The sequence below is a fragment of the Suricata suricatta genome, chromosome 9 (genome assembly GCF_006229205.1).
Source record: "Suricata suricatta isolate VVHF042 chromosome 9, meerkat_22Aug2017_6uvM2_HiC, whole genome shotgun sequence".
NCBI lineage: Eukaryota > Metazoa > Chordata > Mammalia > Carnivora > Herpestidae > Suricata > Suricata suricatta.
The window spans coordinates 37,244,053-37,270,855 of record NC_043708.1 but is presented as its reverse complement, the minus strand read 5'-3'; the positions used below and the strand labels follow the sequence as shown (position 1 = coordinate 37,270,855).

General features: G+C 35.5%; 1 protein-coding gene and 1 long non-coding RNA gene across 4 annotated transcripts in view; one reads left to right on the top strand and one right to left on the bottom strand.

Annotated features, from left to right (window-relative positions):
- HIF1A (hypoxia inducible factor 1 subunit alpha) overlaps positions 1–23,179 on the top strand; it is a 43,415-nt gene extending 20,236 nt beyond the window's left edge. For 2 of the 3 annotated variants that reach the window (XM_029950533.1, XM_029950532.1), the window contains exons 2-15: positions 166–356; positions 746–891; positions 975–1,059; positions 4,424–4,536; positions 5,140–5,342; positions 10,534–10,640; positions 11,785–11,932; positions 14,663–14,883; positions 15,618–15,904; positions 17,098–17,220; positions 17,352–17,776; positions 20,372–20,480; positions 21,240–21,366; positions 21,865–23,179. In XM_029950533.1, coding sequence (XP_029806393.1) covers positions 166–356; positions 746–891; positions 975–1,059; positions 4,424–4,536; positions 5,140–5,342; positions 10,534–10,640; positions 11,785–11,932; positions 14,663–14,883; positions 15,618–15,904; positions 17,098–17,220; positions 17,352–17,776; positions 20,372–20,480; positions 21,240–21,366; positions 21,865–22,016 — 2,437 coding nt within the window. In that variant the 3' untranslated portion in view covers positions 22,017–23,179. The remainder of the gene's footprint in view (positions 1–165; positions 357–745; positions 892–974; positions 1,060–4,423; positions 4,537–5,139; positions 5,343–10,533; positions 10,641–11,784; positions 11,933–14,662; positions 14,884–15,617; positions 15,905–17,097; positions 17,221–17,351; positions 17,777–20,371; positions 20,481–21,239; positions 21,367–21,864) is intronic. The other variant, XM_029950534.1, reaches the window with a different exon arrangement.
- On the bottom strand, positions 78–25,975 carry LOC115300935. Its single transcript, XR_003912927.1, has 2 exons — positions 25,781–25,975; positions 78–400 (listed from the first exon to the last, which is right to left on the bottom strand). It is a non-coding gene; the product is annotated as an uncharacterized LOC115300935 (long non-coding RNA).
- Positions 25,976–26,803: the final 828 nt, after the last annotated feature.

Sequence of the window (26,803 nt, the reverse complement as noted above, 5' to 3'; positions counted from 1 at the left end):
TTCTTTACACATTCATATAATCAATCTCTGTATGATTTAATTACATGGCACCTTCACATTGCTCTGTGGAAAGCAGAAAAATGTAAAATTAATTTTATTCAAGCAAAGGCAAGCTAACTTAATGTAAATTTCCTTTTTCTCTCCTCCTCCTTTTTTGTTAAATAGAATAAGTTCTGAACGTCGAAAAGAAAAGTCTAGAGATGCCGCGAGATCTCGACGAAGTAAAGAGTCTGAAGTTTTCTATGAGCTTGCTCATCAGTTGCCACTTCCCCATAATGTGAGCTCGCATCTTGATAAGGCTTCTGTTATGAGGCTCACCATCAGCTATTTGCGTGTGAGGAAGCTTCTGGATGCTGGTGAGTTGTTTTACAAACTTGTAAACAACTGTTTTACAATAAGCCTAGAAATTAGAAATTAGAAGTTATTAGAAGGTAGTCATACTCTCTGTTCTTTAATGTGATTTTCATTACCTGCTTTTAAAGTTTCAATAAGGAATTTTTAAGATACTGGCCTTTTCCGCCTCTTTCTCTCTTGCCCACCTTCCTACCAGTCTTTCTTTTAATAATATGACCCTTCTTTTTTTTTGCTTGCCATATTACTTTAAAAGTAATCATTGAAAGCAACTGGCAAGTCTAATTTTAGTTTTTAAATAAAGTATCTGGGGAAAACTTTATAAACATATCTAAATACTGCTATCATTTAAGTATAATTTTCAATTTATTTTCCTTTTCTTGTGCCCTTTTAGGTGATTTAGACATTGAAGATGAAATGAAGGCACAGATGAATTGTTTTTATTTGAAAGCCCTGGATGGTTTTGTTATGGTTCTCACAGATGATGGTGACATGATCTACATTTCTGATAATGTGAACAAGTACATGGGATTGACTCAGGTTAAATACCCACTTATTAAGAGCCCTTCTGAATGTTTTTATGATTTTATGATACAGGTCTAATTTTTTAAATGTTTTTACAGTTTGAACTAACTGGACACAGTGTGTTTGATTTTACTCATCCATGTGACCATGAAGAAATGAGAGAAATGCTAACACATAGAAATGGTAAGAAAAATCTGGCATTTGATTTAATCTCACAGGTGGTTTTACCTAATAAGATACTGTTACTAATTTAAAATTTTTGCTATTGTACTAAGGCTCAAAATATTTCATGTTCAATAAAATATTAACTCTTCTTTGTTAAAGCTTTGTTACTCTATTTTTTAGAAATTTCATAAGAATACCTTAATTTTTAAAGCTCACCTAATTCCATAAATAATTTATCTAATACTACATAAAACTCAAAGGTCAGGACCCAAAGAGGTCAGTTTATAACATACAACTTTCAGGGAAAGGGAAGTTATAATAAACAATAAGATTTTAGATAGTTATACTTGAGGTAACAGTTTGTGTTCAAGCTTTCTAAAAGACCAGGATAAAGAGAAGAGACAGTTCACCAGATTTTTAAAGAACCTAATAACTGCTTATTTGACCTCAGGATGTTCACAATAATTTGAGACTATGTAGTAAGATTACAAAGTATTATATTATTGAATGCCTCCACATTAGCAGCAGCAAGAAAGACCCAATAAGACCTCTTCACTCTTAGGATTGAGTTTTTTTTTTTTTATTATGTTTATGTATTTTTGAGAGAGAGAGAGACAGAGCATGAGCTGTGGAGGGACAGAGAGAGAGGAGAGAATCCCAAACAGGCTTCATTCATGTTGTCAGCACAGAGCCCAGTGAGGGGCTGGATTTCACAAATCCCAAGATTGTGACATGAGCTAATCAAGAGCCAGATGCTTAACTGACTGAGCCACCCTGTGGTCCTAGGATTGAATTGTTCAAAATAAGTCTTCTAAGATTTTTCGAAAATACCTCTTGAATTACAAAAGGTTAATAAAGTTTCTTTACACTTGTGCCTTCTTAGGAAGGCATAAAGTATACTGATAATTTATAAAATTACCACAGTGCAAATTTATCATTATGCTCTGTAGTTGTCCTTTGCAGCTCTCTAATTTAAGAGTATGTTTGTTTGCTTCTGTATTATTTTGAATATTTTTTATGGTTTTCTTTTTCATCTCCTTTCATTTATGATAATAGTTAACCTTAATTGAGAGATTACTATGTGCCAGAACACTGTTCTCTACATATTGTATGCTTTAACACCCTATGAAGTTACTGTTACTATTTTTATCTTACTGAGGAAACTGAGGCACAGAATTATTTGGAAACTTACCCAAGATTACTTGGTTAGTAAATGTCAGTGTGAGTTAAATTCTGGTAGTTGAGCACATTAGTACTTTGGAGATCTTTCATGTTCACTAACTCTCACTACATTCTGTGACCACTTTTGACCTGAAATTTTCAGTAGGAGTCCTCTCCTGTTTTTTAATTTCATACTTCGTGTTCCCTGTGAACTTGGGAAAGCAGATATATAATTTTTAGAATTCTGTATGAACGAAGAGTAAATACACTTCACCACAGGGACCAATTAGTTTAATATAGGACTTCTAATACTTAGACTTTGAGGTTTGTATTGGATGCTCAGTGCCTCCCTTAGGCTAGACTATGAATGGATGGATATTAGGAAATTTTGTTCTGATTTGGTAATGATGCTAATGCATTATTCTAAATTAAATCTGTTTCACATAATACAATTTAAATATGTTTTTGAACAAAAATTTTTTTTAAACAAATGGTTTTTAAAGCACATGAACTTTTTGAAAATCAATTCTGATGTAATCAATGTTTGATGGTTTGGGAAACAGAAACGTAGTTTTCACTTTTAGAGAAGACGGGTTTGCTACAATGCCTCACATATTAATGATATGCTAAGAACCAGTGGTGCATTTATACAACACAGTTCTATTTTTTTTTCATTTAAATTCTAAAATGATGACTTAAGAGTTCATTAAATTATTAGACAATATTTATCTTTAGAGGTCTGAAAATTAGTTCTTTTAAAATGTTTTTTTTCCCATTAGGAAAATTGATAGTACCTTGGTTTTTAAATTAATCTTCCTGTCCCAATTCAAAGGCTTTGGGTTTCCAAAGGTCAGTACAATTCAAGCTTAGATTATGAAGGACTGAAAACCCTCAAAGAATTTACAAGTAGATCTCTGCTGGCACAACCACAACATGACTCTGTACCACCACTGAGACCAGTATGGTTCTTGTGGCATCTTTTAAAAATCCATTCCCAAACGCTGCGAGAGAGGGCAGATTTAATCCTTAATTTGACTAAACCCAAATAATTGTATCAGCACCAAGACTGCCCCTTTGCCTAATTCCAATACTGTGGAACTAGAACTCTTCTTGAAGAGTCCAGTGTTTCTAGCTAAGTAAGCCTAAATTTAAACTATCTTATTTTATTTCTTTTCTATTATTTACTAGCCTTAAAATCTCCAGATACTATTTTTTCTTTAATTTCCCTCCTTTCCATTTATTTCCATCAGTTTTTAAGTTTTTTCTAGTTCTTTAATGTCATTTGTCACCCTTCTTTTCACTTCTCTTACTGTTCAGCCCCTGATTACCATCATTATATTTTAATTCTAATACATCATATATATTGCTTCTGGATTAATGTACTGTAAGTTCCTGACTGTGCTTCCCATTGCAGAAATTTTTAGAAGATCCATGTTGTATATTTAAGGCCAAACTCATAATTAGGGCATCCAAGGGCCTCCCCTTAAAGCCCTAATCTTCTAACTATCTCATTATGCTTCTGCATGTACTTTATATTGCAGCAACCTGATATATGTTATTCCCTGAACATAGGTTCTTTCCTTCCACCTCTGTCCTTTTCATTTTCCTTTGTACCATGTTTTAGTTATATAAGGTTTGGAATGGGAGTAAATATACCTAAATTAATTTCACTCTAATTTTGCTTTGAAAAGTCATTAAATATTTTGTTTTTTCCCCTCTAGTAACAAAATAGAAATAATGTTATGCCTGATTTACAGGAAGATATAAGGAAAAATCAGATTTATGAAATGTTATCTGCTTTGAAAAGAAAGTTGCTATTTTAACTTTACAAATACATGGAGTGTTTATTATAAATTGAGCTAACACATTTAGCAAAGGTTTGGAGGAGTTCTCTGAAGTTCATTTTTGAGAGTGTGTGCTTATTATTACACTGATATAGTACACTTAATAAGGCACATTCCTATAACATTTGTATTTCTGTGTGATTTTGCCAACTTTACTGGCTCAGTGTGAAATGGTTAACTGTTATCTGCAATCAGGGTATCACTGGAATTGTGAACCCCAGTTACTGATTGGAGCATGTTAGATCCGTTGGATGTGTTGGAGTATGAATCACTGTTTATGCTGAAACTTTAATTGAATAGTACCTAGGTGCTACTCTGACTCAAACAAATTTATATATTTAATTATGTTTTTAAATTTTATTTCCTACTTTCATTAGGCCTCGTGAAGAAGGGTAAAGAGCAGAATACACAGCGAAGCTTTTTTCTCAGAATGAAGTGTACCCTAACTAGCCGGGGGAGAACTATGAACATAAAGTCAGCAACATGGAAAGTAAGTAAAAATGATTTGTAAGTGGTGATGTGCTTGATTTATAGATAAATTCATACACCTCAACACTGCTAATATTTGAGATAGCATGTGGATTGTGACGGAAAACTTTCAGTTGTTCATTGGCTTTTGCAGAGTTATCAACCAAAATTGTAGTAATTTGCCAGTTTGAGGCATGAACTTATGTGAATTGTGACTCTGGTGTACCAGACTAACCTAACCAGTTTGTTTTTCCAACCACCCAGTGTTTGATTATTGATAGATCTTAAATTTTCTATTCATTCTTGTTTCATTTCTTTGCTCGGTGTTGAAATAATTATCAAAGCAAGAAATAATAAAAATAAAAAATCAAACAGCCACAAAATGAAAAATCAAACCAGATTTGTATGAAGGGAATATTTTAAAGAGTAGTTTATGGTGCTTGAGTCATGAGTGGTGTAACAGGGAAAACATTTATTGATATCAAAGATAGGGTTAATCCACTAATGACAGTTAAGTTTTATCAAAGCTTACTTGCCATGTCACACTTCAGCTATTTATCTCTGCATTTTTTTTTACTAGCATTTTATATTTTCTAAATAATTGCTTTGTTTTCTTTGTGCACAGGTACTACACTGCACGGGCCATATTCATGTCTATGATACCAATAGTAACCAATCTCAGTGTGGGTATAAGAAACCACCCATGACATGCTTGGTGCTGATTTGTGAACCCATTCCTCATCCATCAAATATTGAAATTCCTTTAGATAGCAAGACTTTTCTCAGTCGTCACAGTCTGGATATGAAATTTTCTTACTGTGATGAAAGGTAAATGATACATAAACTATAACTTGAAATTTTTAATTAGTCCATAGCATTCAAAGATATATAATGCATAATTTGAAGAAAAATAGGTTAATTTTGGTTATGGACTAGAAAGGGAAGTGTTTAATCGTCTCCTCACCCCTACATATTGCTATGGTTTCTATTACCCTTTCTGTTTATAATTCATAACTTTTTAATTGCCAATTTGATATTTTTATTTGGATATTCTTCTATATTAATAAAATATTTCTGTAACTGAACTGTACCACTATTGCGTCAAAACAACAGCTTCAAAAATTGCTTTTCCTTTTTATAATGCCTAGCATGGTTAGTATACCACTATAGATACATGACTCCTACAGATATTTGGAAGTCATCCTGAATGGTTTTTTTTACCTTCATTATATATACTCAGTTGGTCTGTAAATCTCACAGATTTACTATCTAAATATATCCCTTGATACATTTGTTCCTTTCCACCCTTGCTTTCCTGCTACCGAATTCTTCAGCTCATTACCTTTGGCTTAAATAGTTGCCATAATCTCCTAAACTGTCTCTTTGCCAACAGATTTTTGCCTTTTAATCTCTCATCCACCTTCTCCAAAAGTGGACTTCCTAATGTGAAATCCAGATCTTTACACAGAAAAACTCTGGTTTATAAAAATATTAGAGGAGGGCAGGGGATTTTTGAAAATCTGAAAGAAAAATAGACCTCAACGATAAAACCCAAACTTTGCTTAGCATGGCCAACAAAGATATTTATACTCTGGCCTCTGCCCACTTCTCTGAATTAATCAGGAAGAGAGGGGACCCCTTCTGATGTGACCTCCCCCAATACCCTACAGCTGGAGAACACCTTATGCTGATTTGCTGTCTTAGTGCTTTAATGTCTATTTTCCCATTCTGCAATGAAGTTTTCTTCGACTCCTAACACATATTTACCTTTCAGGAGGCATCTAAATACTCCTTTGTGGAGTCTTTCTTGTTCCTTCAGTACACTGTACTATTTCTGTGCATATGTCTATCATGACATTTTTTCTACTGCTGTAATTATTTATTTGCTTGTCCCACTTTTTACTATAAGACCGTATAACATAGTAACTGAAGCCATAGATTATGTAGCCAAACTACTAAATCCTGACTTTGCTGCCTATATCCAAGTTAATTTAGGCCCATTAGTTCTTCTTTTTGAGCATCAGTTTCTTCATCTTTTATAACACTTTCTTAATGTAGGGTCATCTTAAAGATTGTATGAGAGAACCAATTTAAGCACTTAGTCATAATATAAAGTAGATAAAAATCCCCCACTCTACTAGATAAGGAAATGTGACAGAACTCTGGATTTAGAATCAAACAATCCTGGATTTAGTCCTGGCTTGCAGCTCTGATACTTACAGTGTGGTCTTGGTATTAAAACCTAAGTGTTTTCTTCAATTTTTTTTTTGTGCTTTTTCATTTCATTTATTTTTTAAATGTTTTTTTTTTAATAGTTTATTGTCAAATTGGTTTCCATATAACACCCAGTGCTCTTCCCCACAAGTGCCCTCCTCCATTATCACCCCCTCTTCCCTCTCTCTCCCCAACTCTCTTTCCCCATTCCCCTCCCTATGGTCGTCTATTAGGGACCTATGAGTACAAACGTATGGTATCTGTCCTCTGCCTGACTTATTTCGCTTAGCATGACTCCCTCTAGGTCCATCCATGTTGCTACAAATGGCCAGATTTCATTCTTTCTCATTGCCATGTAGTACTTCATTGTATATATATACCCCATCTTCTTGATCCATTCATCAGTTGATGGACATTTAGGCTCTTTTCCATGATTTGGCTATTGTTGACAGTGCTGCTATGAACATTGGGCTACATGTGCTCCTGTGCATCAGCACTTCTATATCCTTTGGGTAAATCCCTAGCAGTGCCATTGCTGGGTCATAGGGGAGTTCTATGGATAGTTTTTTGAGGAGCCTCCGTACTGTTTTCCAGAGCAGCTGCACCAGCTTACATTCCCAGTAACAGTGTAGGAGGGTGCCCGTTTCTTCATATCCTTGCCAGCATCTGTAGTCTCTTGATTGGTTCATTTTAGCCACTCTGACTGGCGTGAGGTGGTATCTCAGTGTGGTTTTGATTTGTGTTTCCCTTATGATGAGTGATGCTGAGCATCGTTTCATGTTTCTGTTGGCCATCTGGATGTCCTCTTTGGAGAAGTGTCCGTTTATGTCTTCTGAAACTAGACCACTCTCTTACACTATACACAAAAATAAACTCAAAATGGATGAAGGGCCTGAATGTGAGACAGGAAACCATCAAAACCCTCGAGGAGAAAGTAGGAAACAACCTCCTTGACCTCAACTGCAGCAATTTGCTACTCAACACATCCCCAAAGGCAAGAGAAATAAAAGCAAAAATAAACTATTGGAACTGTTTTCAAATTTTACAATACTTACAATAAGGGTAATATTTCGAAAGGCTGCTGTCAGAATTAAAGGAGTTTGTTAAGTGCCTTTTACACATAATGAATGCTTTGCCACTGGTGACAAGCATTTTCAGGTGTTTGTTGCCATTATTCATGTGAATATATGATAGAACAGAGATACCCATCCCTTTTTGAGGAATTATTTTTTATCTTTTGAACTTAGTAGCCAAGTATAGAGATAGATGACGAAGATGGAAAGTGGTGGAGCTAGAAAGAGAATTGAGAAAGGTAGTGACATTTCTCTCAGATCCTGTCAGAAAACTGGCAAAATGATCCTGACAGAGGAGTCAGACTGCCTGCTTAGAGATCAGCCAAGTGGGGTTTTAGGTTTGACCAGGAGATTGCTGTTTTCTGGCTACAGTTCTTTACTGGAACTTCTCACATCTAAAACCCCTAAGAACTGAGATCTAAAAAATTTTGAGAAAACCTAACCTACCAAAACTTAACGGCATTCAAAATATCTCACAAATGCTTATTACTTACTATACTAATTTCTGCTTATAGTCAGCACATTTATTTGAGCATCTACAATGTTCATGGCAAAGTAGAAATGAAGAGTAACAGTTCTTGCCCTCAGGACACTTAAAATGAATGATTAATATGCTGCATAGTTGCTTTAAATCACAGGTTTCCTAGTCCATTCAAAACACTTTATGATCAAATTTTTTGGATCACTCCCCTTTTTGGTACAGAAATATAAGCTGTACTAAAGTTATATCAAATTGACTTTCTAGGAAAACATCCTTTTATATTTTAACATCTTGCATCCCTTAATGATATATGTACCTTAACTCAGAGTGAGAAGCACTCATTGAGATCTATTTAAATCAGAGCTTCTTGGTAATAAAAGGCCCTCCTTAATCTGCTTACTTCTCTAGCCTCATCTCTCCTTACCTGTCCCCACTAACCACATGAAAGTCTGTCTCATTTATACAATGTCAAGTATTTTATTATCTCTTTGCTTCTAGTACACCTTCTTTCTGAAATGATTTTGCTCTCTGCTTCTCTTCTATACTCAACTCATAAGTCTCCTATGAGAGAGAAGTTGTCACTCACCCAACCATTTTTTTCTCAGTGATAAGAGTGGTTTCTCTAATCCCTCCAACAGATTACCATCATTACACTCACCACATTATTTCATAAGTAGTATTGTAAGTGTTCCCATAAGATTAGCTACATGTTGAGTTTTAACCTTGCATTTTCATACTTGAACAATGCCAGGCATACTTAGTCATATAAAGATTTATTTATTTTTTTTTAGTTTATTTATATTGAGAGACCCAGACTGTAGAAGCAGGGGAAGGGCAGAGAGAGAGGAAGACAGAATCCAAAGCATGCTCTGCACTATCAGTGCAGAGCCCTGTGTGAGGCTTGAACTCACGAACCATGAGATCGTGACCTGACCTCACTGGAATTAAGAGTCCGATGCTTAACCTACTGAGTCATGTAGGTGCCTCAGGCATGTAAAGATTTAAATAATGTGAGTTTCTTTAGTCCCATGGGAATTTGTTTAAAAGTAACCTATGTAAGATGAATGAAAATTATTTTTGAAGCATAGTTTAAAGAAATTGGACTATTTAAAAAAAATAACTAGTTTCCTTTGTAATGCTGCCACCTAGTGCAGATGTGTTCAGGGATATGCCTTTGTAAAGAAGTATGGAGTATAGCTTTGGTTTAGTTTTTGTTTTGTTTTGTTTTTAACAAATCTCTTTCTAGTTATCTATAATTATTTAGGAATAAACTGTATGGCAGATCTTGCCTTAAAGTGTGACAACACAAACTATTTCTTTTATACGTTTCTTTGAAGGCTATTTTCCTTGTGTGTGTTTTGTAGTTAGTTATTTTTTTGGACACAGTACATTAAGTAACTTTTGCTTATACCTCAGGAAGTCCTAAGAAATTGAAAAGTTTAACTTTGATTTTGCTCCTAGAATAAAGAGAACATTTCTGTTTAGTGTGGTGTTAAAAAGACTGCTTTTCTTTCACATGAAATGGGTTCCATTTCTGACTGGTTACAAAGAGTAGTAAGATCTAATCTGTGGCCTAAAAGAACTGCCAGGAAACCAAAAGGAGTTTAGGCTAGATTACTTTCTAGTCCATCTTCAGTTTGATATTATTATTTCAAAACCTAAGTTACAAGAGCATCTTCTAAAACACACATAATATGTATTTCTTTACTTCCCACTTAGTGTAGATAGTCTTTGGTGATACTAAAATTCTGTAGTAGGTGTTGATCCCCCAAATTCAAGCCTTGCCTAAGGGCACTGTTAAAAAAGAATCTGGTTTGTACACACTCCTACAAAAAGAATCTGGTTTTATGGTAAACTAATGTTACAGATTTAATCTTGTATTTCAAGTTAAATGTCAGTGACTACCGTTACAACCTTTATCATTTTATTTAGCAGTACTTTCTATTTACATATGAAACCCCTGTCTTACTACTAAAAGTAAGTACAATAAATGTGATGACAATAGGTAACAAGTTTGGATGAAAGGGATAAATGGATTAAATAGCAGGTTGTGAACCCAGAATATTTAAAGAACATGCATGGTGCCATATTTAATAACTGTAGAGTTACCAAAAGTGAGATGTAAACTTATTCTAAGCAAAGAATGATAGTCTTTATTTTTGAAAATTAACTTGTCCATAAGATTAATGAATACCAGTTACTTTAGAGAACCACAGTTTCTCTTTTCTCCTCTTAATTTTTTACTTAACAGAATTACTGAATTGATGGGATATGAGCCAGAGGAACTTTTAGGCCGCTCAATTTATGAATATTACCATGCTTTGGACTCTGACCATCTGACCAAAACTCATCATGATAGTAAGTACAGTGGAAGAACTATATAGATTTTCTATTTATTTAACTCTTAGAATCTCCTTACTGTTGGCCATACATCTAACTTTTTGGTAAAATTAACCAATCTTCCTAAGAACTCTTCATAAGGGATGTCAAGCATTAAATCGATGTTTTGTGTTTGTTGTAACTGATAACTAGTTAAAGTAGAGTCATTTAATAAGATAAAAAAATAACCTGTCATTTTTAATACAAAGACTAATAAAAGTCACGGGATATTATAGTATCATTTTCAGAATTCATGTAAGTATTTAGATCTGTGGTTAGCACATGGAAGGCACTTAGAAAATAATTTTTGAGCGACTCAATGAATGTGAAGGTGATCAATGTGGTAACAAGTATGCTTGAAGGTGATACAAGTGGTAACAAGTATCCTTGACATAAGATATATTTCTCAATTTTACTTGTGAATGTTACTTGAAGATCCCATAGGAAGACTTGGAAATCTCACTTGCCTGTTTAATGTGTACCTAAATATGACTTCCCAGTGTGATTGGGGATACCTGAATGTCACTGAGAATGATTAGCCTTGAACTGCAGAATGAGCCCAAGTCAGCAGTCAGGACCCTAAGACTCATGATAATGTCATCATTACTTTTTATCTGGTACTCACTCCCAAATTAGTAATTGATTAATTCTGCCAAAATTGCCAAGATTTCAGCATGATGTTAGTTGAGATTCAAATATGCAAGCACAGCTATTTGAAGCACTGTTAATTCTCTGGAAACCTCAGTAGAAATGTAAGGAAATGTAGCAGTGCCACTTGCTCAAAAGGGCTTTGTAGAATCAAGATTATTCATTCTCTAGTCTTTTTTGATATTTTCAACATATAGGTTACTAAAGGAATTTTAGTCACTGCTGTCCCTCATTCCTGGCTTTCATTTTATTTAAAGTGAAGTTTGGCGAAAAGAGTTTATTTGGGGGGTTAGAAGAATGAACTATGTATATTTTTGGCTATGCTGGGGCTTTTTCTCTGTAACTTTAAATAATTATAACTGATTTTATTAAAATAAACCTCTCTTTTCTAAAATAATCAACATTCAGCATCCATTTATTTGATTGAAAATTTGAAGTTATTTTCTCTGCATGACTTTTTCCTTTTCACTCCTAGTGTTTACTAAAGGACAAGTCACCACAGGACAGTACAGGATGCTTGCTAAAAGAGGTGGATATGTCTGGGTTGAAACTCAAGCAACCGTCATATATAACACTAAGAACTCTCAACCACAGTGCATTGTATGTGTAAATTATGTTGTGAGGTAAGCCTGAAAAGTCAGTATTTTGGGGGAGCAAATAGTTACCTTTTTGGATAATTTATACTTTTATATAAAGGGAGATAAGATTATAAAATGTTAACTGAATTTTATTTTCACATTCCACCTAATTAAGGTGTTCAGTACTCAGATGAGTATCTAGGCCTGCTATTCTGCAATGATTGTACTGTTATCAGTAGCCATCTATTCCCATTTCTATCAGCATATACTATCTCAAGTAGCTATGTTATTTTTGTAGGAAGAACCCTGGCCTTGGAATAGGTAGGTTTGTGTCATAGCTCTTTTACTTATTGGCTGCATGACCTTGGGAAGTTCTTAATTACTTTGAATCTTTTCCCATACAGGAGAGATGATAATTCTTACCTCAGAAAGTTAAAATGAGGATCAGATGAAATCCTATATGAGATTACTGTAAAAGTCTATATAATGTAGTGCATGGCTCTTATGTATTCAAGAACTCTTAGTTGACTGGCTTGTGAATATTATGGATATCATAAACTGATCTTTCATTTGATCTACTTCAGGAGGTGACTGCCTCCTTCTAGTCTTTCATATTACCACCATGCTGAGTTTTCTTGCATAGATATCTTATCTCATTTTCCGTAGAATTATTTTAAAGATCCTTTATTACCTCCAAGATAAACCCTTGCTTACTTGCATAGCATCATTTCTTGTCATTTTCATTAATGCTTCCATAGATTCCATCCACCCTCTTTCTAAAATCTGTGGCCACATCTCTTGGGAAAACTTTGGTCATTTGTTTTAATTTTTGCCACCTCTGACACCATCCTTTAATGGTTTTTATTTTAGAGTGCACAGGTGGGGAAGAGGGGCAGAGAGAGAATGAGAATCTTTTTTTTTTTTTTAATAGTTTATTGCCAAGTTGGTTTCCATATAACACCCCGTGCTCTTCCCCATAAGTGCCCTCCTCTATGACCATCACCCTCCTCTATGACCATCACCCTCCTCCTTTCTCCCTCCCCCTTCAGCCCTCAGTTCATTTTCAGTATTCAAGAGTTTCTCATGATTTGCCTCCCTCCCTCTCCCTATTTTTTTCCCCTTCCCCTCCCCATGGTCCTCTGTTAGATTTCTCCTGTTAGACCTGTGAGTGAAAACATATGGTTATCTGTCCTTCTCCACCTGACTTATTTCACTTAGCATGACACCCTCGAGGTCCATCCATGTTGCTACAAATGGTCAGATTTTGTTCTTTCTCATTGCCATGTAGTACTTCGTTGTATATACATATTCCACATCTTGTTGATCCATTCATCAGGTGATGGACATTTAAGCTGGTTCTGTGTTTTGGCTTTTGTTGACAGTGCCACTATGAACATTGGGGTACACGCGTCCCTATGCATCAGCACTTCTGTATCCCATTGGGTAAATCCCTAGCAGGGCTATAAGGGTCATAAGGGAGTTCTATGGATAGTTTTTTGAAGAGCCTCCATACTGTTTTCCAGAGCGGCTGCCCCAGTTTACACTCCCACCAACAGTGTAGGAGGGTGCCCATTTCTCCACATCCTCGCCAGCATCTATAGTCTCTTGATTTGTTCATTTTAGCCACTGTGACTGGCATGAGGTGGTATCTCAGTGTGGTTTTGATTTGTATTTCCCTGATGATGAGTGGCGCTGAGCATCGTTTCATGTGTCTATGGGCCATCTGGATGTCCTCTTTGGAGAAGTGTTTATTCATGTCTTTGAGAGAATGAGAATCTTAAGCAGACTCCACACTCACTGCAGAGTGTGACTAAGGGCTGTATCCCATGGCCCTGGGATCATGACCTGAGCCAAAATCAAGAGTCAGATGCTCAGCTAATGGAGCCACCCAGGCGCCTGTCCTTTAATGTTTTAATATTAGTGTCAAAGAATTGTTTTGTGACTTTCCTCTTAGAAAAGAATCACCCACTTGGAATGTCCTTTTCTTGCCCTTGTCCCATCTACGTAACAGATCCTACTTGGGCTGAAGTTTCAGCTTCTTGGCTGTAGAGCAGACCTCTATTTTAGCAGTTACAATTTTGTATTTTAATTGTTCGTACATTTACTTTTGCAGTGGGTTCAAAACTTCCTAAGGACAAAGGTTAGGTATTTTAAACTTTATATCCTTGGTTCATTTCACTTAGTGAACACTTAAATATTTGTGATTAAAGAAATAATAAGAACTTACATTTAAGTCAAACACATAGATCTGTTGTTCATCATGCCTCTTCAACTCTATTCTGTAGGTGTTGTATCATTTTCTTAATACCATGGAAAATATGACACCCCCCCTTAGAAAGGCCTTGGTCATTTATCTATATATTTTTGTATTCTAGGGCCATCCTTAGGTCATGCTTATACATCAGTTCCAAAGTTCTTTACATGTGAATCCATTTTCATTACATGTGAATCTGCACAAAAATTATGAAGATGTGTTGGTGCACTTCATGTACTTGACTGTTCCATTTCTTTGTCACCATCACTCTTCCCAGTGCAATAGCTGAAGTTTCTTAATTTAGTCAAATATTTAAGATATTTTGTACTATGAATTTTTATAGATCTTTACTTCAAATTGGCATTTTAAACCCTGAATGTGACCAAGTATGCATGAAAGATTAGGTTAAAGCATCTTAAAACATTCCTTTTCATAAAGTATTAAGAGACAAGGTCGTTTCAGAGACCCCCTGCATTGTTACAATGCTCAGTTAAGAATTACTAATCTCTCTTTTTTGACAGTGGTATTATTCAGCACGACTTGATTTTCTCCCTTCAACAAACAGAATGTGTCCTCAAGCCAGTTGAATCTTCAGATATGAAAATGACTCAGCTGTTCACCAAAGTTGAATCTGAAGACACAAGCAGTCTCTTTGATAAACTTAAGAAGGAACCTGATGCTTTAACTTTGCTGGCCCCAGCTGCTGGAGACACAATCATATCTTTAGATTTTGGCAGCAATGGTGGGTCTTTAGTATTTTTGTTGATTGCCTAAACTATATTGCTATAAGCCCATTTTAACTGAACTTGGACATTTTTTATTGGTAATCATTTGGATGTTGTAGTCTTATATATTTTGTTTTTCAAAGTCTTCTATTTAAGCAATATTTTCTGCATAACATAGCAGAGTTCTATTGCAGTTGGCATAGTTCACTAAAGGATAAATCATCATTAGTACCATAATATCAGACATTGAAAATGAAAACTGTAATTTCAAAGTTGGTTAAATTTTAATGAATGAAAGGTGTGAAAGGGTTGGAATTGCACATTTTTTTTAATGTTTATTTTGAGACAGAGCACATGTGAGTGGGGGAGGGGCAGAGAGAGAGGGAGAGAGAGAGAACTCCAAGCAGGCTCTGCACTGTCCACACAGAGCCCACCTCAGGGCTCATTCCCATGGAACTGTGAGATCATATGATGTGAGCTACAATCGAGTCGGAAGCTTAACCAACTGAGCCACCCAGTTGCCCCTGCAGGGTTTTTTTTATGCTATAAATGTAATAGGTACGATCAATAGTAGATTGGAAAGGTAACTCAGACTTAGGGTTATACCATAAGATCTATAAACTTACTGATGGAGGAAAATTTGGCAACATTTTTGCGTGAGTAAATTAGAGGTTTTGTAAAAGGGGGCTTGCATTTCTGTATATGTTAAAATCTAGCTATTTAAATTGGCTGATAAATTTTTTCCCTTTAGACACAGAAACTGATGACCAACAACTTGAGGAAGTTCCATTGTATAATGATGTAATGCTTCCCTCATCCACTGAAAAATTACAGAACATAAATTTGGCACTGTCTCCATTACCTGCTTCTGAAACACCAAAGCCACTTCGAAGTAGTGCTGACCCTGCACTCAATCAAGAAGTTGTACTAAAATTAGAACCAAATCCAGAGTCACTGGAACTTTCTTTTACTATGCCCCAGATTCAAGATCAGCCAGCTAGTCCTTCTGATGGAAGCACCAGACAAAGTTCACCTGAGGTAGGTGTCATGATAAAGGAAGAGCATAACTTTCCTATTTTAATGTTCAGGGATATATTTATAAAATGAATACCAAAAAAGTTTTGAATTTAGTCATTGATAGGAGAACAATGTTTGTGCCTCCAAGCCCATACATAATACCCATTGTGTTGGAGAATTGTCAAGTAGCAAAAGCCTAATTTGTAAGCTGATTGCTGAATTTAGTCCAATTTGCATTACTTTTGAAATTCTAGATAAGTTCAACATGAAAATACCAAGTTTTACACAGAAAAAATACTATTTTTTATTCAAGTTCTGTCTTGATAGTAGTTTTTTGGTAAACAAAATGAAAATAGTCTTTAAGGGCTAGGCTGAGGCGAAGACTATAGATGTCACATAGCACTGTTTCTAAATGTAGAATGATTCAATTACAGAGCTTCCATGTCTAATAACAACTCAGGAGTAGAGCATCTCAGACTTGAATATTATGACTTGATGAAGCACAAATAAGCCTTAATAAATGGTGAATAATTTTACATTAAATATTTATCAGTTCAAACTGGCAAGCTAAGAGTAGATTTGACATCTAGAGTCTTCGGGAGAATATACTCTGTGCTGTGGTTGCTCAGCTTCCCCAGCATAGAAATCTATGATTTGTTTTTAATTGAGCAAAGGTAAATCTAACAAAAATGTTAAAATGAGGGAAGCAAAAGTTTATGCTTAAACTCTATAGCTATGGTTTTCTGGTTATAATCCTTGCTCAGAACTCCTAAAATAGCACTACATTCATTAAGGTGAATGCAAGTAAAACAACTCTACTCCTACTCCACCCCAGGGGGGGGTAGGTGTGAGATTTTTAGGTAGACCACCACGGAAGTGTGGCCTCTCAATACAAAGGTAGAGTCCACTGAATAGTGTATCATATCTAATTACTGGCCACTTAGGTACCATTTGGATTTGAATTATTAAATGAATTCTACTCCTTGGAAGAAGAAGATAAGTATCTTTCAGTCCTAATTTCATAAATGATGTTACATAGAAATGTATATATTGGCAAAATTAGTTACCAGGGTAAGCTCATAAGTTTAACTTCTCTCTAGTTAGGGAAAATGTGATAGAAGGGATGGACTTTGTTGGCTTGAGAATTCTAACAACTAGCAAAATACATGCAGGTTTCCTCAGGGAAAAGTAAACACATTGAATTCCTTTTACAGCCTAACAGTCCCAGTGAGTATTGTTTTGATGTGGACAGTGATATGGTCAATGAATTTAAGCTGGAATTGGTAGAGAAACTTTTTGCTGAAGACACAGAAGCCAAGAATCCATTTTCCACCCAGGTATATAAACTGGTTTATTACATTTTCTATTAAACTTTATTAATTTTTAGTTTGAAGTGACTTTGGGTTTAACGTGTTTTTCTTTTATAAGATGTGGCCATTGTAAAACTCATGTATTTTTTGCTTTAAAGGACACGGATTTAGACTTGGAGATGTTAGCTCCTTATATCCCAATGGATGATGACTTCCAGTTACGTTCCTTCGATCAGTTGTCGCCACTGGAAAGCAGTTCTACAAGCCCTCAAAGTGCGGGCACCATTACAGTATTCCAGCCAGCTCAAATGCAGGAAGCTCCTCTTACCACTACCAGTACCACTGCCACCACTGATGAATTAAAAACAGCGACAAAAAATGGTATAGAAGACATTAAAATACTGATTGCATCTCCATCTCCGGCCCATGTACCTAAAATATCTACTGGTGCCACAACATCACTGTATGGTGACACTGGAAGTCGGACAGCCTCACCAAACAGAGCAAGAAAAGGGGACATAGAACAGACAGAAAAATCTCATCCGAGAAGCCCTAATGTGTTATCTGTCACTTTGAGTCAAAGGTAATTATATCCAACATTAAAGTTATAGTAGATTCATCATTTTTGAGAAAATGTGCGTGGTGGTAACTTATTTCTAAGCATAGCAAACTTTCTGGTAAATATGTTTTTTACACAAAAATTCTGGACTTAAACACTCAAAAAAAAATTTCTAAAATAACTTGTGTATTTGTTTTCTTGAAGATAACCATAACACCTATTTAAATGTAGGAGGTAGGATCTTCTAGTACTTTTAAAAATTAAATGCAGCCAGTTAAGTTCAGTAAATACAAAAATTGGCCCAGTTTCTTACAGTTGTTTGAATCAGACTAGTTAACTCTCCTCCCTGTTCTCTTTGAGCTATTTTAAAGCTTACCTGAATACAAGACCTTCCAACTTAAGGGTATTTCCAATTCCCCATTTCAGATTGAGCATGATGATCTTCAATTCTCAGTATTCAACATAGGTATTTACAAACCTTCTTTTAAAATTTATGTATAATTGCTTTTATTTTTCATTACATATTTATAGAACATTAACTATGTTGTAGGTTAAATCAGTGCTTAAGGGCTACAACAGGAATCTAAACATGATTTATGATGTTGCTTTTATGGAGTTTGTTTGAACAAATACCTGTGAACCACCCAAATTCTAAGTTATAATTTCTATATATAATTTATAGTAGGATTCGACATTTTAAATGTGAGGTTGTGGTCAAAGGAAACAAGTTTTAGCTAGTCAGAGAGGCAGTTTGTAGAGGAAAGAAACAATTTCTTTTGTGCTTACACTGAATCAAATAACAATAGCAAGGGAAAAACACTGCCATAACAGGAGTTTATGGCCTTTTTCCTCCTGCCCTTCATCACTATTTTGACCTAGAATGTTAGGAGAAACCTTTCTGAGAACTAGGAAAAAGATCTTGGGGCTTTAGATTAACAAGAAAGTGTTTATATTACTTTATAAGTTAGTATATCACCAAATGACTGTAGACTCCGAGCTCCTTCAAGGCAGTGACAATCTCTTAGACATATTCATTTTATTAATACTTGGTCACTAATTATTAGAAGATGAATGAATATAATAATAGAATTGGCAATGACCTATAATTTAGTTTACTGTTAGCTACAGAGGACCATGGGATATTCAGTTTTCTGAACAACTGTGTACCGTCAAAACCAAAGTCTAACATCTAGTCACTTTTGCATTTTTTTTCACTTTAGTACCAAAATAGTATGCACTAAGCACTTGCAGAACTGTATGAAGGCTTTTTCTTTATTACCTCTCTAATTATTTGCAAAATCAACATGCTGCACTAAACCAGATGACTTACAGCCTTACAGCAAAGATTAAAGATAAACCATTAAGAGATGCTTGGGTGGCTCAGTCAGTTAAGCATCCGACTCTTGATTTTGGCTTGGGTTATGAACTCAGGGTCATGGCATTGAGCCCCGCATCAGGCTCCATGCTAGGGGTGGAGCCTGCTTCAGATTGTCTCTCCCTCTTCCTCTTACCCCCGCTTGCATGCGCTGATAAATCATTACAAGTGCTACCACTAAGATGATATGTATAGGATAGACTGCACTGTACTTTATAATGATATCTATTTCTATAGGAATATAAAAACCTGCCTATCTGTAAGAGTGAAGGTTTTACAGAGTTTTTTAAAAGACAAAACAAAAAAACTGCATATAGGAGAGAGCAGTTTGAATAGTGTATCATTTACCCTATGGCATTCTCAACTTTATGGAACAGAACAAGGAGCTATTGTGATTATGTATGGACTGGGGGGAAGAGTTCTTGAAAAGACAAAATAGATAACAGAAAACATGTGCCTGATACAAAAAAAAGTTCTTCACTATTTAATATTAATTTTAAATAGATATAGTTCAGGTTTGATAACCAGACCAACCAATACTGAGGACAAAGTGGGTTGGTGGGAAGATTACTGGGAGAGGGGTAGGTATCAGAACTAGAAGGCACTTCCATATCTGCAACTAACTGGGTAATTTGCTCCAAGTTCCATTGCTAACAAGCCTCAGGTTTCTCATTTATAAAATGGGTGTTTTATACCTCTTTATCTTGGAGGTCAGTGTGAGACTAAATGCAATGTTTATAAACTAAAAATGTCATAGAAATGTTACTATTATAATACAGTAGTCCCAAGAATATTTGAGTATTATACTGGCTGGAATGGAACGGGCAATATTTATCTTTAATCTACAAAAATGTCAATTTAGTTCTGTTTGGATCTATTTTATAAATAGGTAAATGCACATTTTAAGAAATTTTCTTTTAAAAACTAAGCTTTGAATTAAGATGATAAACTTCAGTAATCAGGAAAATTCTCTTACGTATAACATTATATTCCTTAATGTGGTTGGAAAACAAGTATATATGGATGAGCCTGGAGCCTATCTTCGGATTGTATCTCCTCTCTCTGATCCTCCCCTGCTCACGCTCGCACGCTCGCTCGCGCGCTCTCTCTCTCTCTCTCTCTCTCTCTCTCTCTCTCAAAAGTAAATAAAAAACATTAAAAAAATTTAAATTATATATTTTGTTCAAAGAAAAGTTAGTTGGGTATTTTAAAAATAGTAAAGCAACTATGTTTTTTCCCCCTAGAACTACCATTCCTGAGGAGGAACTAAATCCAAAGATACTAGCTTTGCAGAATGCTCAGAGAAAGCGAAAAATAGAAAATGACGGTTCACTTTTTCAAGCAGTAGGAATTGTAAGTGTGAGAATATGTTTGTTTTTCTGTTGTATAGAAGCTAATGTGCTGTATACAATGTGAGTTAATATACAGGTGATTTCTTGTTTATTCCAAATACAAAAGATATTTTCAGAGGTTAAATATTGTTTCTTTCACTTGGTATAAAAGATGATTTCATAAAAATACATTTAAATGAGGCTATCTGGGTGACTCAGTTGGTTAAGTGTCCGACTTTGGCTCAGTCATGATCTCACAGTTTGTTGAGTTCTGAGCCCTGCATCAGGCTGTCTGGTGTCAGTACAGAGCCCGCTTTGGATCCTTCCTCTCTCTCTCTTTCTCTCTCTCTCAAAAATAAAAATAAACACATTTAATGAAAGCATTCTCGTTGTAAAAATTTCCAAGCCATGCAAATGTATTTTAAGTAAAAAGTGAATTTCTCCCATCATTCTAACCTCATGTCAAACCAGTCTTGTTCTCTTCCCTTTCCGGTACTTTTACTTTTTACCCCCCAAAAAACAGTAGTTAATGTTAAGTCAGTGCTGGTATAATAATTCATACTGATATTTTCAGACTATATTAACTAGAAAACATTTACGGAAACAGTTGTCAAAATGAGTAGCAAATGACTATCATAGTAGTAGTAAGAGAAATAACTAAAGTAATGTAGGGCCATATTTAAGAAATCTGCCTATGTACTGTTATTAAACTTTGATTTCAAAGTTTCTGCTTTTACAAAATTTCAACATAGTAAAATTGAAATAACTGTACTATTTTTAGGGAACATTATTACAGCAGCCAGATGATCGTGCAACTACTACATCACTTTCTTGGAAACGTGTAAAAGGATGCAAATCTGGTGAGCAGAATGGAATGGAGCAAAAGACAATTATTTTAATACCCTCTGGTTAGTTTATTCTTTCTACCCTTGAACATCCTACAGAGAATTAAAATATATGAGACAGGTTTTTATTTAGAAGCTTCACTCTCAGAGAGTGATTTAAATTCTTCAGCATCATTAAAAAGTAAGGTAGCATTTTATCCACTGGTGGTTAATACAGGAATAGCTATTCAAGATGGGACTTTTAATTTTTAGTGATCATTTTTATATCTGTGTGCTATCAGTATTCAATAGAAGCTAAAACTTGTACATTTTTATGCCTTTTTCAAGATTGATTTATCACTTCTTTGTGCCATCATTGTATTCTTTAAACACTTCTGAAATAATACCAGTAACACTTTATTGCACCTACTTGTTTACATAGCAATGATTTTGCCCTATAGACTGAAAATCCAGAGCTTATTTGCTTTACGTTTCTTTTCGGCAGTACCTTTGGCATAGTGAGTGTTCAGTAATATTCACTGACTAGGTGAATGAATACTTAGGTATGTCTTTGTTTTTCAGATTTAGCATGTAGACTGCTGGGGCAATCAATGGATGAGAGTGGATTACCACAACTGACCAGTTATGATTGTGAAGTTAATGCTCCTGTACAAGGCAGCAGAAACCTACTGCAGGGTGAAGAATTACTCAGAGCTTTGGATCAAGTTAACTGAGCTTTTTCATAATCTCATTCCTTTTTTTGGACACTGGTGGCTCATTACCTAAAGCAGTCTATTTATATTTTCTATATCTAATTTTAGAAGCCTGGCTACAATACTGCACAAACTTGGTTAGTTCAATCTTGATCCCCTTTCTACTTCATTTACATTAATGCTCTTTTTTAGTACGTTCTTTAATGCCAGATCACTGACAGCACGTTTTCACAGTTCCTTGGTATTTAAACCATTACATTGCAGTAGCGTCATTTTTAAAATGCACCTTTTTATTTATTTATTTTGGGCTAGGGAGTTTGTCCCTTATCGAATTATTTTTAATAAGATGCCAATATAATTTTTGTAAGAAGGCAGTAACCTTTCATCATGATCAGTTTGAAAAATTCTTACTCAGTTTTTTCACATTTTACATACACAATAATGATTTGCCAGCAGTACATGGTAGCCACAATTGCACAATATATTTTCTTAAAAAAATACCAGCAGTTACTCATGCAATATATTCTGCATTTATAAAAACTAGTTTTTAAGAAGAAATTTTTTTTGGCCTATGAAATTGTTAAACCTGGAACATGACATTGTTAATCATATAATAATGATTCTTAAATGCTTGTATGGTTTATTATTTAAATGGGTAAAGCCATTTACATGATATAGAAAGATATGCATATATCTGGAAGGTATGTGACATTTATTTGGATAAAATTCTCAATTCAGAGAAATGATCTGATGTTTCTGTAGTCACTTTGCCAGCTCAAAAGGAAACAATACCCTATTGTAGTTGTGGAAGTTTATGCTAATATTGTGTAATTGATATTAAACCTAAATGTTCTGCCCACCCTGTTGGTATAAAGATATTTTGAGCAGATTGTGAACAAGAAAAGAAAAATCATGCTTCGTTAGTAAAATTGCCTAGTATGTTAATTTGCTCAAAATTTGATGTTTGGTTTTATGCACTTTGTCGCTATTAACATCCTTCTGTTTTCATATAGATTTCAATAATTGAGTAATTTTAGAAGCATTATTTTAGAAATATATAGTTGTCACAGTTGTTTTTCTATGTGCATTGTACAAATTTTTCATTCCTTTTGCTTTTTGTGGTTGGATCTGACACTAACTGTATTGTTTTGTTACATCAAATAAACATCTTCTGTGGACCAGGCCCCCTATGGTCAGCTTTTATATTAAAAATTGTGTTTCAGTGCCTCCAACTTATAAAATTGATTACCAGCAATTTAATTATCTTGTGAAAATTACATTGCCAATGATTATTTCTACTTTTATTTTATTGCCATCACTTTAATGTATACTATGTCCGTAAATGTCATGTTAAGTAAAAGCAAACTATAATGTTCCACTGTAAAGAATATGCTTTTAGAAAAGAAACTTGTCATTTATAAATTTATGAACCTATTAAAGCAAATAAATTTTAATGCTTTAATATGAATGGGATGAGTAAAGCAAACCCTAATTAATGTTGTAAGGGTGAGAAGTGCTGCTAAAGATTTCTATTCTATTTCAATTTCACAGATGAAGAAATGTAGACCTCAAATGATAATCGATTTGTGCAAGCCTTCAAGGTAATAAATGGCACACCAAAGATTTCCACTTAGGTTTTCTGCCTCAAGTATGAAACTAGAACAAACCTTGTGTGTTTTTTTGTTTTAATCATAACTGTATAATATTTTTTAATAACTTAATTCATTTTTCTATAGGTTTTTATGGAATAGCTATATTTCTTTCCTGATTACAAAAGTAATACATTCTCACTTTAAAAATTTTTTTTGCACAAAAAGATGAAAAATCGCTGTGAGCCTTTCTGCACCTAGAAGTATTTTTATGGACAAAACATAGGCAGTGCCAGAGCCTTAGGTCCTATAGCCTGAGGTTACAAGAACAAAAATATCTTGAGCAAAATGAACTAAGCCGCAGATTTTATCTTGGACTGAAAAAAATGTTATTACAGCTACATGAAAATTTGGGAACAAAAAATTTATAATTTGAAAACTCCAAGATTTGGGGGGCACATGCATACTTCACTGTAAATACTGAGATCAAAGTAGTTCTGCATTTCATTACAGATAGTATAGAGATGGTATTTTAGAATAAATTAGTTGCTTAATATTTTCAGGTCAAAACTATCAAAAATTCTCATTTTGGTAGAATTAACTTTAGTTGAAAACTATAAGTTTAGTTTTCAAATATTAGTAAGCAGTTAGATTATGTAATAACCAGGAGTCAGAAAATGACTTGTAAGAGCAGTGATGTAGAAGAGAAAGCCCCTTTAATGGACAGTGGAACTGGAGGAAAATAAGTACCCACCTCTTGGTCATTCAGGAAACAATCCCCCTGGAGTGCTTGAAGCTGTTGGAAATAGAGGAACCAGCCCTTGCTTCCCATCGTTGTGATCTGAGACTGTCACTTATTTCTTTGTAATGCCTTTCTCTGAAGTATAACCCTACCCTAGCAACTAGAATTCTATGTATAGAATTCTATGATCGATGTTCACTTCTCCCTGTGGATGCCTATGCTTCCCACTTTTCTGGTCCTGCTGTGAATGAATGACCCTAATATTTCTCACATCTGAAGAAAGTATGGCAAGGGAGTTTAGTGTGTTTTGTTCAAAGCCTCACCATTAACTTTGGAACTAAAAGGAGTTCCACAGAGAGCTTACCACAGCTAAGTACAATGGCTCTTAGATTTGGAGTTAAAATGAATCTAAACATCTCTTAGGTCCTATATGCTAGACTTGTGCTAGCATGTTGTCTCACCATCTTCGAAAAACACCTATGAATTAATACTTACATCTCATTTTGTAGATAAGAAAACATTCTGGATACATACCTTAAGGACCAGAGCATTTGAGCATCAGTGACTCCATAGCTCATGGTGCTAAAAACCAGGGAGATGCTAGCCAGTTCCGTAACAGTAGAACATACCGTTTGCGTACTGACCGTTTAAATAGCAAACAAAGCAATGGGGTGAAGGTAATGAAATCATAGGGAATGTCCTAAGAGAGGAATGGCAAGACATAAATGGAAATGAAATAAGTGGTGGTCTAAAGTGCTATCAAATTTTGAGTTTGAACTAGAGAGTCAGGTGTCTGGTGATGGAGCCATTAACTCACAGGTAAATGAGATGCTGTATGGAAAGCCCACTAATGAACTATAAAAGATTATGCCAACGTATGGTATGGTCCTCCCAGAGCTGTTTGATTTAATGGCATTATACACGTTTCTTTTAAGTTTGTATAACTTCGCAACTGCCTTTCCAAAAAGCTGTTTTCCCCTACAACCTCTAAAACACAGAGAAGATGCCCTTAAAGTTATTGGCTTTGCAGAAACTTAAACATTTGATTCGAGAAGTTCAGATTTCTAATGTAGCAGCGTCAAAAACAAGTTGCAAAGAATATGGAATCTTTTTCAATTTTTTAACAGTGGGGTTTTGGTTAAATAAAACCTTTGCAAACATGTTGCCAACTAGAACCAACAACCGTGTAAAGAAAAAAAACCTTTTACTCAGGCGTTTTTAGGTTTGCCTCTACCATTTTACTCTAACCACTTTACTCGTATTTCATCCTTAAAATAGCGCTGAACCTGTTGTCCCAGATCATTTTACAGATCATTGTTTGATCTGTAGAATTTGATACAAAATAGTCTCCCTGTAATATTAAGCTACACCTTACCACAAATCATCTCCTATCAACGCCTTCTGGAGCTTTGTTGTGTTCACACCTTTCAGAAGTTTGGACATAATTTTCTTACCTGTAGTGGACGGTTTTATCCAAGACGTTGCCCAGACACCCGATCTCCTTGTACTATTTAATTTCTTTTATTCCCTTGTCTTGGATCCATCCCGGGACGGAGAGGAAAGACAGGTGCCTGAGAGCAGCAATGATCAGACAGCCCCCTCAGCGGGAAAAATAACAAGGCTGCGGAGGGGACCCACCACCCCTAATGTCCGTGGTTCCGCTGGTACTACATGATAAGGACGCAAAACGCCAAACCAGCGGGAGAAACTTCCCCAAACCCCGCCCGCCGCGCTGCAGGCCACGCCCCGGTACGTGCTCGGCCGCAGCACAGCAGCCTTGGCCCCCGCCCTCCTCCCGAGGCCCCGTCCGCTCCGAGGGGCGGGTGCTCCCGGCGCCGGTCTACGTGTTAGAACTCGTGTGGGAGGCTCGGCCCCGCCGGGCCCTGGGCCGGGCCGGCTGGGTGCGCGAAGGGTCAGCGCTGCTCTGTCTTAGGTAACTTGTCCAATTCTGATGCCTGGCCCTTTCCCATATTTCTTGGGGGATAGGACGGTTGGAAGTTCAGGGAACAAGACTCCGTGTCGCTGCAAAACTGCGAAATTCCCAAATGTTTTAGGGTGTGAAACTGCTTTGTGGAATAGAAAATTATCTGAAGTCTCCTAACAGATGGGACCTTGGTTAACTAAAAAGGTTTTAAAATATTAATCTACTAATCTGATCAAAAATAGAGGACGCTTCCAGTTATTTAACTATATTCCCCATAAGGCATTTAGTTCTAAAACACTTGGAGATGTCCCTGATTATGTAAATTGAAACTTTAGCTGCTCTAGGTGTTTTTGTTGTTGTTCGTTTTTGTTTTGCTTTTTGCTTGTCCTATTTTTTGAATATTGTGTGCCAGCACCCTACCAAGGCCAGATATTGAGAATCCTTTGGAAGAAGACAATCTTGTTGGACAGAAGGGAGGTGAGTTTAGGGAATATGGGAAAGCTTGGGGCATTACATTTAATCTGTAATTTGTATATTTAGGTTGATCGGTTTG